The 13,438-nt window shown below is 37.8% G+C and overlaps 1 protein-coding gene across 2 annotated transcripts in view; it reads right to left on the bottom strand.

Annotated features, from left to right (window-relative positions):
* The window catches only part of DEPDC1B (DEP domain containing 1B), a 70,889-nt gene that overhangs the window by 20,867 nt on the left and 36,584 nt on the right, over positions 1-13,438 (bottom strand). For both annotated transcript variants that reach the window (XM_059694581.1, XM_059694580.1), the window contains exons 4-7: positions 13,129-13,256; positions 12,366-12,496; positions 10,119-10,166; positions 54-194 (exon numbers count right to left, since the gene is read on the bottom strand). In XM_059694581.1, the coding sequence (XP_059550564.1) occupies positions 54-194; positions 10,119-10,166; positions 12,366-12,496; positions 13,129-13,256 (448 nt within the window). The remainder of the gene's footprint in view (positions 1-53; positions 195-10,118; positions 10,167-12,365; positions 12,497-13,128; positions 13,257-13,438) is intronic.

The following is a 13,438-nucleotide window of genomic DNA, read 5'->3' as shown; positions in this document are numbered from 1 at the left end:
ATGAAATGATTCAATATTCAATGCAGATAAATGCTCATTATATTCCAACTTACCTAAAACACTGACAAAGGCATCAAAAAGATGAAAAGTAAGCAGAGGCTCTTTCAAGTGACCATAGTAGTCTGCTATGGTCTTAAAGACATCTTTCTCAAATCCTAAGTACATAGGCTGCTCCAAATCTGAACAATTAGGCCCTATTGAAAAAAGAGAATGAGATAGAAAGAGAAACATTAACAGGGCACCCACTAATACTAACCTCTATGCATATGTGTATTCTGTACAGATATTCAAGATCAGAAAAGTTTTCATGGGAAAACTTACATCAAATAAATTGACATTATACATTTTGCTTACACAAATACGATTTATGTCTACATTGGAATCTATTATAACACAATGAGAAAAATCACTGGCTTACTTCCATTTAAAAAAAACCCCACTCTTTCTTTTATGTCCTTCTGGAAGGCATTTTTATTAAATGAAAACAACAATATTCTTTGAAATATTCAATATTTTCCTAGTCTTGACAGTTAACCATGACAATTAGCTCATGATAACAATTAGCTCACATGTGTAATAGATAAATTACAAAACAATCCTAAAGCTTTTCATTATTTTATCATTGCTATATTATAATATTCTAGAGTCAGAGTTGAGTGAAATTATCAAGTTCTGTCTCTAAATTATTTCAGACTAATTAAGAATTTATGTATTCTTTCTTATAGATATTTTGAAATGGGGATTTTACATTATGTCTTTCATTCTGATTATAAAATTCTCTACTCAATCCCCAACCAGCCATCAAAAGACAGTTTATCAAGCAGATATTGCAAAATTGGAGGAACTATAAGAAGCCTGGAACAACCTCGTTCTAGCCCTACCCTATGCCAGCAGCAAGGCAAAGATCCACTTGTATTTGGGACCAAAGAGGAACAAGAAATGCTTAGCTCTCTTCAGAGTTGGCAGCAAATGCCCCAAATAATACCTACAGAGACCACAGATTTACACTGTTAAGTGGAGAGATAAACTAGAGCTGCCCATGTCTTAAGGGAAATGGCAAGCAATCCCATAAGGAACAGTTTGGCCAACCTTCTCTATTTCCATCACCACATGGAAGAAAGAAGTTTAACTGCACTGGCCAGTTCCGGGCTAGCAGAACACAAGACTCAACAACTGTACCCAAAGAGATCTCTTCCCTCAGGAGAATGAAAGATGAAGCCAATAAAAACTGAAAGGAAATTCTAACTACAGAACTGCTATGACTAGAAAGGATCAAACTGAAAAAGACAAGCATTCTGGGCCTTCACATTTCAAGGAAATTGAACATAGTGAATATGGCTTTTTGTTGGTCTCTCTAAAAAATGCTTCTTACCTCTTAATATTCTGTACACTTCTAAAATAATTTGGCTAAAATAATAAAAATTTTGAAAGATTTTTATGTGTGGTACCACATTAACCTAGCAGCAAACCACCACCATTTTTTGCTTGTTTCCTCCTCTAAAATATTACAGTCTAAGTCAAATGAAATGTTATCGTTAGTTTGATATGTCTCAACAAGCAAACACATTGCCTTGACTTCCTCCCTCCCAGGATAAATATGCAGTTCATTCTAAACAATTGCACCCTTTTGTGAACATTCCATCATTCTTGTTAAAAATATACAAAATATGGGGGCGGGGGGGCAGGAAGTTTCCTAAAAATACTACTGCATAGTGAGCTCTATGAGAAGAGGCCATATTTCTAAGATCTTTCATTTCTTAATTATCTTGAGCTTCAGAATATTTTTTGAAACTAGTTTTTTATAAATGTTATTCCTGACAGATTTTGGAAGAGTAGTTTGTATCCATTTCTGATTGAATGCTTGCAATCTACACACACAAAGAAGGAAAAAATCACAATTAACCTGATTTTGTATTTACCTGGCATTAGTTCTTCATTCTGCGGTCAACCACAAAGCTAGCCAACAATGAAAGTACCCAGGCCTATGTGTGCATGGTCTACACTAAATGCAAACAGGCTTGAAGAAGGGAGCAGCAGATTTATAGCAAAGAAGGCCCGAGGCCTTCAAAATATTATATAATCAGTCTATCCTTTCTGCTCCCGTTGTAGATGACTACAACGGGAATCTGGACTCATTAAAAATAAAAAGTGTAAGAAATAGTTCATAACTTTAACAGATTCAAAATAAATTTTGGAGACCAATGAGAATTTGGAAAAATTAATCCTATATAATAAAAGGGACAGAACCTGGACCTTTTTTTGGAAGATGGCGGCGATATAGGCAGACGCGTCCCAGGTCGTCTCCCAGAGCAAATGGAGTAAGCAGCTGAAACTAATAACACCCACCCCAAATTAAAAAAGTACTCAGCTGGTGAGACGGTTTGCAGCCGGGAAGGGCAGAGCTCCCCTGGAAAGTGCCTGGTACGTGGTGCCTTGTTGTGTTGTATTTTGTTCCTTTAAATCAACGCAGCAGATCCAAGCAACAGCAGCCTCCTGAGCACCACACCCTCTGTCTGAGGAACAGCAGCTGTACGTGAAACCTTCCCCCACCAGCCAGAAGAGCCACCACAGCTGTGAACAGCACCCACCAGAGGAGCTGCTGCCAACTGAGGAGCAGCTGCTACCGCAACCGCACGAAGAGCAACCACAGCCCAAGGAGTCACTGCCACCCAGGGAGCAGCCACTGAACGACTCAACGTCTAGATATGTCAGTGAGATCAAACATGGGTAGACAAAGAAACCCCCAAAGGAAAGAAAAAGAGGACTCGCCAGAAAAGCAGCTAAGTGATACAGAGGCATGCAACATGACAGAAAAAGAATTCAGAATAAGGGTCCTAGAGTGCATAAACTGGACGGAGGAAAAAATCAATAACATATGCAAGAAGCTAGAAGAAACAGATGAAAAAATCAACAACTTAAGTAAGACCCAAGAATAAATGAAGAGTGATATAGCTGCAATAAAAAACACCATTGAAAGTATCAACAGTAGACTAGGAGAAGCGGAGAACCGAATTAGTGAATTAGAAGACAAGGAAGCAAAACATACCCAAAATGTACTGCAATTGGAGAAAAAAATTAAAAGACAGGAAGAGAGCCTAAGGGAGCTTTGGGACAACATGAAATGAAACAACATACGAATAATAGGGGTGCCAGAACAACAGAAAGATGAACAAGAATTAGAAAACCTATTCGAAGAAATAATATCAGAAAACTTCCCTGAGGTGGGGAAGAAAAAAGTCACACAAGCCCAGAGAGTCCCAAACAAGGTGAACCCGAAAATACCCACACCAAGACACGTCATAATTACCATGGCAAATGTTCAGGACAAAGAGAGAATCTTACAGGCTGCAGGAGAGAGACGGAAAGTTACATACAAGGGATCTCCCATTAGATTATCAAATGATTTCTCAACAGAAACACATCAGGCCAAAAAAGAATGGACGGAAATTTACAAAGTGATGCAAAGCAAAGGACTGAACCCAAGAATACTCTATCCAGCAAGGCTATCATTCAAAATTGAAGGGGAAATAAGAAGCTTCACAGACAAAAAAAAAGGCTAAGGGAGTTTATCACCACCAAGCCAGCAATGCAAGAAATGCTAAAGGGACTGGTGTAAAAAGAAGATATAAAAAGATCAGAAATAAAAAAGCCACATAAAAAAAGAAATGGCTACAAACAAGTACCTTTCAATAATAACTTTAAACGTAAATGGACTAAATGCTCCAAGAAAAAGACATCGAGTGGCTGAATGGATAAAAAACATGACCCATACATCTGCTGTCTACAAGAGACCCACCTCATTAGAAGGGACTCACACAGATTGAAAGTGAAGGGATGGAAAAATATCTTTCAGGCAAATGGAAAGGAAAAGAAAGCTGGGGGAGCAATACTTATATCAGACAAAACAGACCTCAAAGTGAAGGCCATAACAAGAGATAAGGAAAGCCACTTCATAATACTAAAGGGATCAATACAACAAGAAGATATAACTCTGGTAAACATATATGCACCCAATGCAGGAGCACCCAAATTCATAAAAAAAACTCCTGGAAGATATCAAAGGAGAGATCGACAACAATACAATCATAGTAGGGGACTTTAATACACCACTGACATCACTGGATAAGTCCTCTAGAAAAACAATCAGCAAAGAAACAGCAATCCTAAATGACTCACTAGATCAGATGGACTTAATAGACATCTTCAGAAGACTTCACCCGAAAGCCACGGAATATACATTCCACTCTGATGCTCATGGGACATATTCAAAAATAGACCACATATTGGGTCACAAGCAAAGTATCCCCAAATTCAAGAAGATTGAAATCATAAAAAGCATCTTCTGAGACCACGATGGCATAATATTAGAAATAAACTACAATAAAAACAACCCCAAATACTCAAACACTTGGAAGCTGAATAGCATGTTATTAAATATTGATTGGGTTAACAATGAGATCAAAGAAGAAATCAAAAACATCCTGGAAACTAATGACAATGAAAACACAACAATCCAAATCCTATGGGACACAATGAAAGCAATCCTGAGAGGGAAGTTTATAGCTCTACAGGCCTATCTCAAAAAACAAGAAAAAATGGTGATAAACCATCTAACTCTACAACTCAAAGAATTAGAAAGACAGCAACAAGAAAACCCCAGAGTGAGCAGAAGGAAGGAGATAATAAAGATTAGAGCAGAAATAAATGACATAGAGACCAAAAAAACTATACAGAAAATCAATGAAACCAAGAGCTGGTTCTTTGAAAGGATAAACAAAATTGACAAACCTCTAGCCAGACTCACCAAGAAGCAAAGAGAGAGGACCCAAATAAACAAAATCAGAAACGATAGAGGCGAAATAACAACAGACCCCACAGAAATACAAATGATTGTTAAAAAATACTATGGACAGCTCTACTCCAACAAACTAGACAACCTGGAGGAAATGGACAAATTCCTAGAAAAATACAACATTCCAAAACTCAATCAGGAAGAATCTAAAAATCTCAATAGGCCAATAACAATGGAAGAAATTGAAGCAGTCATCAAAAAGCTTCCAGCAAACAAAAGCCCAGGACCAGACGGCTTCACAGGGGAGTTTTAACAAGCATTCAAGGAAGAACTAAAACCTATCCTCCTCAGACTACTACAAAAAATTCAAGAGGAAGGAACACTTCCAAGCTCATTCTATGAAGCCAGCATCACCCTAATACCAAAACCAGGTAAAGACAACACAATGAAAGAGAATTACAGGCCAATATCCCTCATAAACATAGATGCCAAAATCCTCAACAAAATCTTAGCAAATCAGATCCAGCAGTACATCAGAAAGATCATACACCATGACCAAGTAGGATTTATCCCAGGGATGCAAGGATGGTACAATATCCGCAAATCAATAAACATGACACATCACATAAACAAATTGAAAGAAAAAAACCACATGGTCATATCAATTGATGCAGAAAAAGCATTTGACAAAATCCAACACCCATTTTTGATAAAAACTCTCAGCAAGGCGGGAGTAGAAGGATCATACCTCAACATAATAAAAGCCATATATGACAGGCCCACAGTCAGCATCATACTCAACGGACAAAAACTAACACCATTTCCCCTAAGAACAGGAACAAGACAGGGATGCCCACTCTCTCCACTCCTGTTCAACATAGTACTAGAAGTATTAGCCATCACAATTAGGCAAGAAGAAGAAATAAAAGGCATCCAAATTGGAAAAGAGGAAGTAAAACTGTCCTTATCTGCAGATGACATGATATTATACATACAAAACCCTAGAGACTCCATCAAAAAGCTACTAGACTTAATACATGAATTTGGCAATGTAGCAGGATACAAAATTAACCCCAAGAAATCTGAGGCATTCCTATACACCAATAGTGAACTTTCAGAAAGAGAGATTATAAAAACAATCCCATTCACCATCGCACCAAAAAAATTAAGCTACCTAGGAATGAACTTAACTAAAGAGGTAAAAGACCTCTACTCAGAAAACTACAGGACGTTGAAAAAAGAGATAGAGGAAGACATAAACAGATGGAAGAACATACCATGTTCATGGATTGGTAGAATCAACATCATTAAAATGTCCATACTACCCAAAGCAATCTATAAATTCAACGCACTTCCCATTAAAATACCAACGGCATACTTCACAGATCTAGAACGAACTCTCCAAAAATTCATCTGGAATAAAAAAAAGACCCCGAATAGCTGCAGCAATCCTTAGAAAGAAAAAAGTAGGTGGGATCTCAATACCAATTATCAAGGTGTATTACAAAGCCACTGTTCTCAAAACTGCCTGGTACTGGCACAAGAATAGGCATATAGATCAATGGAATAGAATAGAGAGCCCAGAAATCGGCCCGAACCAATATGCTCAATTAATATTTGACAAAGGAGGCAAGAACATACAATGGAGCCAAGATAGTCTCTTCAATAAATGGTGTTGGGAAAATTGGACAGATATATGCAAGAAAATGAAACTAGACCACCAACTTGTACCATACACAAAAATAAACTCAAAATGGATAAAGGACTTAAATGTACGACAGGAAACCATAAAAATTCTAGAAGAATCCAAAGGCAACAAAATCTCAGACATATGCCGAAGCAATTTCTTCACTGATACAGCTCCTAGGGCACTTGAAACGAAAGAGAAAATGAACAAATCGGACTACATCAAAATAAAAAGCTTCTGCACAGCAAAAGAAACCATCAACAAAACAATGAGAAAACCCACTGCGTGGGAAAACATATTTGCCAATGTCATATCTGATAAGGGCCTAATCTCCAAAATTTATAGGGAACTCATACAACTTAACAAAAGGAAGATAAACAATCCAATCAAAAAATGGGCAAAGGACCTCACTTTCAAAAGAGGACATTCAGAAAGCCAACAGACATATGAAAACATGCTCAAAGTCACTAATCATCTGTCAGACTGGCTATCATCAACAAATCAACAAACGACAAGTGCTGGAGAGGATGTGGAGAAAAAGGAACACTCGTGCACTGCTGGTGGGAATGCAGACTGGTGCAGCCACTATGGAAGACAGTATGGAGTTTCCTCAAAAAACTAAAAATGGAACTCCCATTTGACCCTGTGATCCCACTTCTAGGAATATATCCCAGGAAACCAGAAACACCAATCAGAAAGGATATATGCACCCCTATGTTCATAGCAGCACAATTCACCATAGCTAAGATCTGGAAACAGCCTAAGTGCCCATCAGTAGATGAATGGATTAGAAAACTGTGGTACATCTACACGATGGAATACTATGCTGCTGTAAAAAAGAAGGAACTCTTACCATTTGCAACGGCATGGATGGAACTGGAGAGCATTATGCTGAGTGAAATAAGCCAGTCAATGAAGGAAAAATACCACATGATCTCACTCATTCATGGATAATAGAGACCATTATAAACTTTTGAACAATAATAGATACAGAGGCAGAGCAGCCTCAAACAGATTGTCAAACTGCAGCGGGAAGGCCGGGGAGGGGTGGGGGACAGGAGGGAGGGGGTAAGAGATCAACCAAAGGACTTGTATGCATGCATATAAGCATAACCAATGGACATAAGACACTGGGGGGTAGGGGAGGCCAGGGGATTTTCAAGGGCGGGGGGGAAAAAAAGGGACACATATGTAATACCCTTTGTAATACTGTAAGTAATAAAAAAAAAAATAATAAAAAAAATAAAAATAAAAGGGTAATATGCAAATTGACCCTAACAGCAGAACGACTGGGAATAACTGGGTCACTATGACACATACTAACCACCAGGGGGCAGATGCTCAATGCAGAAGCTGCCCCCTGGTGGTCAGTGCCCTCCCACAGGGGGAGCTCTGTTCAGCCACAAGCCAGGCTGACGGCTGCCAGCACAGTGGTGGTGGCAGGAGCCTTTCCTGCCTCCTCAGCAGTGCTAAGGATGTCTGACTGCAGCTTAGGCCTGCTCCCCACTGGCAAGTGGACATCCCCGAGGCTTCCAGGCTGCCAGAGGGATGTCTGAATGCCCGGGGGGTTGGGCCTAAGCCAGCTGGTGGACATCCCCCAAGGGGTCTCAGACTGCGAGAGGGCACAGGCCGGGGTGAGGGGGCCCCCCCGAGTGCACAAATTTTTGTTCACCAGGCCTCTAGTCTATACTAATTAAAGAGAAACATGCAAATTGGTGTCACTCCACTATGCCCACCAGCCAATCAGAGCAACTATGCAAATTAACCCAACAAAGATGGCGGTTAATTTGCACATGCAGGCACAGAGCGAAGACTGAAGGCTCCTGCCGGAGTGAAGACTGAAGACTGAAGACTGAAGAGGCTTGGCTTCTCCGCTGTGGCCGGACCAAAGGCCTGGGTCCCAGGTGCCGCAGGAAAACCAGTGCCGGCAGTCAGGGGAAGGAAGGCCTGTTGCACGAATCTTCGTGCAATGGGCTTTTAATTTATAAAACTAATCAAAAGGCTGACTTTGCTCTTTGACCACCTTGTTTTCTTTGACACATATACAAGCATCTTTATGAATATGCCAACCATCCACTGCACTTGCTACATATGAGACATGTTCCTGTCCCAAGAATTTCCACCTAATATTACACCACCTGACACACATGGAGAACATTATTGAGTCGCTCCTCACATCTTTCCTCTCCATTGATGAGCAATTCCAGTTATCCTAACCTTTTCTGCAGAAGTTTGGTGGCTTTATGTATACATCTTCCTTGAGGAAAAACTATACTCTTCATTAAGTTTTGATCATCACTGAAAATTCAACATTATAGCCACACCTTAATATACACTTTACAACATATTATAGTCTAGATTTGTTATTCTGGCTTCCTCAACCTCCAAGTCCTAAGTTTGCCAGGAATTCAGAAATGGGCCATTTAACCTCCCATTTACACCTTCTATCTTGTACCTGCCAACTCTGGCCAAATATATAATTTAAACTTAAGCGATTTCAAATGATTGAGCAAGAATAAAAATCTCTCTCCCAAGGTGAAACCATAGAACTCTCCATCTCAGAGGTTCCAAAATATTAACCAAAACTGGCCAATATTTTTAATTGTTAATTATACATGGAGATCTTTGGGCTTCACATAAACTAATGTTGCTATTCACACTCAGAATGATAATATATAATCATTTTTTATATATCAACACTGAGATCACGCACTATCATCTGAATAGTTATTTTAATTTCATTCTATAATCAAACAAAACAAACTTCAGTTAAGTAATACAGAGTCTACTAATTCAAGAATTTATACACCTATCTCTGCTCATACTAGTCTCACCCAAAAGGGAAGAAAGAAACTACCTCTCTGCAGTGATCTGTGATGCTTCAAAAGACCCAGAGAATACCACCACTATCCGTCAGCCAAATAACTAGAATTCTTCTTGTTAAAACCATTGGTTTGAGTTAAGCCATTAACCATTAAAATCCCTTCTTTAGGTCATGCTTTCTGAAAATCCCCCCAAAATAGTAATGTTAAATGAGATACTACAATTATTTGTTGTTTCACAGTGCCTATGATAACCAATCAAGTGATATAATCTGATAAAGTGATATAATTCTTAGGATAATTGAATAAAGTAGGTATCAACTGCCTATGAAATGGATTTTGTATGCCTATGAAAAACCTCAAAAAGACCACCCTGATACAGGTGCCTTCATCATACATCCAAATTACTGAAAGTCTTTATTGCTTCTCTGCATTCTTCTCCTTCCAAACCATCTTGCATACCAATCAGATCAGTCTTCTAAAACATTTCTCTCCCACTCAAACTATTGCCCTGTAAAAAGCCAATAGTAGACAGGATCTGCTAAGCAAACTGATAATGTAAATATAGGACATAATTAGGAACACATGTTTTAGGAATAAAAATCAGACAACAGAAAATGAAAACATAAATTCCTTTAAACTCATTCTATAATCAACCCTTTCACCAAGTTACCACACATTTATCAGTAAAAGTATAGTAATCTCAAAATGATTAACTGCCAGTCACACAGGTTCAGGCCATTGAGCAAAAATATATTCTAATTCAGGGCGCTAATTTCTGTTAATTTCATAAAACTGGCAGACAATAAGTACTTACAATTTGCCAAACACTTCATTGCTGACAGTACCCAATGAGGAAGTTCTTCTGCAGAAAAATAAAAAGATATTTTATTCAATTGCATATAACTCTAGAAATTACATACATAATTGGTATCATAAGAATGTAGTACTTGCCTAAGTAGTATAAAACATATCTGCTAATCAAAATCACCTATTTATGATGTAGAACTTTAAAAGATGAAAATTTTTCCTTAGCAGCAGTGGTACATTTGCTTGTATAAATCATGCCTGCAAAATTCTCTAAGGATAAGATGAACTTTTTAAAGCTTTAGTGACAAGAAGAAATTTGATCCTTTGTTCCAGGGAAACAAACTAACAAACAAATCAATTATCCTAAGAATTATATCCGGCAATGAAAAAAAGATAGGTATCACTTTACATGTTTCAATTTTCAAAATGTTTTAAGCAAACCAAGTTCTACTGACATATTAGTGTAGGCTACTCATATTAGAACAGCCTTAAAATAATAATGGTTAACACTGCTACAAAAAATCCTAGGTGAGCCATTTGAGAGAGTGTTTTCCTCCTTCCTGGCCCTGTCACAGGCACCTGATGAGATGGGCTGGCACTCACACTTCCACTTCTTCATCTTCTCTACTTTCGGTAAAATTGAAAAGACACTGGTTGAATTGTTAGACCTAATGAACCTGAGACTTGTGATTGTCCTCCTTGCTGAAGAACTTACTTAATAAGACAAAAAAAAAAAAAAAAATGACTGGTCATCCAACTGGTAGCTAAAAGTATTAATGTTTGCTATACTCAGGAATGTGAAAGTATTTTAGATCTACTTCAAAGGCAACACCCCCCTCATTCTATGTAACTTAATTTTACATGTTGGTATTAACCAGACAACTCATGAATTCACAAATGTATTTCTGTTTCCTGATGTCCTTCATTCCTGATACAGGGGCTAAAAAGGGGAAGTATTTCAAGTTACAAAGACACATTCTGTTCCTGTCAGGAAACTTGGCCTTGAGCAACCTCTTCCCTCTCACCACTGCTCGGTCTCCTTCTGGTACAGCTCTGTTTGCTGCCAGGAGCCTCCAGCCTAAACTCTAATAAAACCCAAAAGTGCCAAAACTGGTTTGGCTCAGTGGATAGAGCATCGGCCTGCGGACTAAAAAGTCCCGGGTTCCATTCCGGTCAAGGGCATGTACCTGGGTTGCGGGCACATCCCCAATAGGAGGTGTGCAGGAGGCAGCTGATCAATGTTTCTCTCTCATCAATGTTTCTAACTCTCTATCTCTCTCCCTTCCTCTCTGTAAAAAATCAATAAAATATATTTAAAAAAAAAAAAAACAAAAACTCAAAAGTATTGTACCACCTTCCCACATCCAAAGGTCATTCTAGTTCCAGTTAAATCCCAGGATTAAGTGTTTGAAGTAAAGGAAGACCCAATTAAAGAGACTGTTCAATTCTACCCCATCCCTTATTCAGGGGAAGGAAGTTGTAAAATCAGTTTGGAGATTCTGGTCCACTACATGTACTGTGAGAGTATTTTTCAAAAATCAGGGCCCTACCCAGTTTGCCTCAGTGAATAGAGCATCAGCCTGCGGACTGAAGGGCCCCAGGTTCAATTCTGGTCAAGGGCACATGTAGGCTCCATCCCCAGTAGGGGTCATCCAGGAGGCAGCCGATCAATGATTCCCTCTCATCATTGATGTTTCTATCTCTCTATCCCTCTCCATTACTCTCTGAAATCAATAAAAATATATTTAAAACAAAACAGGATAGATAGCTGCTAAATGTTTGTTTTTTTCCTGATTTGTAAACTGGCTTGAAAAAAAAGGGGGTATAAAAAATAGAAACACCTTTAACATCTAAAAAGCTACATTTATAAAAAGGACATAAACCAAAAGTATCCCAGAAACACTGACACGGAAATATCATAACAAAAAGGTCCACCAAAAACTGACTCAAGCTCTAAGGTAGGTCTTAAACCTACTCACTTTTTAGGGATTTTCTGAGGATAATACAGAACCTTTTAATGCTCATTGTGGCTAATTGAACTGGTCTCTAGATGGATTTTGCTGACATTTTCACCCCTTAGTATTCATCATTCTATGAAATTTCTTTAATCCAAACAATTAGTTAAAAGGTATCAGGATGCGAGATGAGCGAGTATAAATTTATTTAGGATTTAGAGAAGAGTCAAATAGAAGGTGATAGATCAAGCAGCCAACATATGGATCAACCAGAAACAAAATGGTTTCTATGCACTTACTTGATTTGTCATCAAGGACAACAACTCCCTGCTTGCTCACACTATATACATTATGTATGATGAACTTGGACTTGACAAGTTTAATGTCTAAAACTTCTTCTAAGGAATCTAGGCCAAGTATTTTCTGTAAACTAAAAAGAAAGATGATAATTACATTATTTAGTTTAATTTTTTTAAAGTCATTATTTAACCCAAATCCTAGCACTGTAAAATATCAATCTTTAAACTGTACTGTGTTGTTTTCTTGCATTTCACCCAATCCTTGTGGGGCAAAGGCTAGAAAATGATTATGATAGAACACACTGAAAAATATCCTTTTGCCATTAACATATTGCTTTAGTAATTTAATGATGTAACACCTTAAACGCCAAGAAAATTCCGTAAGATATTATAAAAACAAGAATTAGCTTATCTAATGATGAGAAACAGCTACTAGTACATCTTTGGGAGAAAAAAACCTGCTATTCGCTTTAATTACAAAGTACATAAAATATTTAAAAGACCATATTTCTCACTGTATTTCATTAAGAATTCAGTATTACTAGAAAGTTAAAGGACTTTCAAGTGTCTACTCTTAACTATTATATAAATTACATAGAAAATAAACCAGAATCCAGCTAAATTATGTTTGATAAGCAGCACAGCTGCAAATAATGCAAAGTTGAGATTTTTATACGTAATTTCAGAAATTAAATATGCAAAGAATAATGAAGAAATTAGAAAAAAAACACTAAAAAGTCTCATTAATATCAAATGCACATACTGTGATAATGTCATAGACTTCCATATCTCTTCTACATTGGCCTCTGTCAGCTGTCTGCGGTAGACAAGGCGGCAAGCCGGCACCTCTCCAATAGCAATACTGTGACGCTTGTACCACATCTCAGAATTCTGATAGCAGGGAGGGGAGTAGAAAGAAAGAGAATATTTCAATTGACAGTGGTATTGTTTTATAAGAAATTCTTTAATTTTGTTATTTGTAATTTGATTTAAAATAAAAAGAAATAAAGTAACTTTCTTTGCATGCAGTGCAGAGAAATAAAGTTTGGCTACTAAAGATCAGGTCATATTAT

Source organism: Myotis daubentonii, chromosome 4, assembly GCF_963259705.1.
Source record: "Myotis daubentonii chromosome 4, mMyoDau2.1, whole genome shotgun sequence".
Lineage (NCBI taxonomy): Eukaryota > Metazoa > Chordata > Mammalia > Chiroptera > Vespertilionidae > Myotis > Myotis daubentonii.
This window is presented reverse-complemented; position numbering and strand designations above follow the sequence as displayed.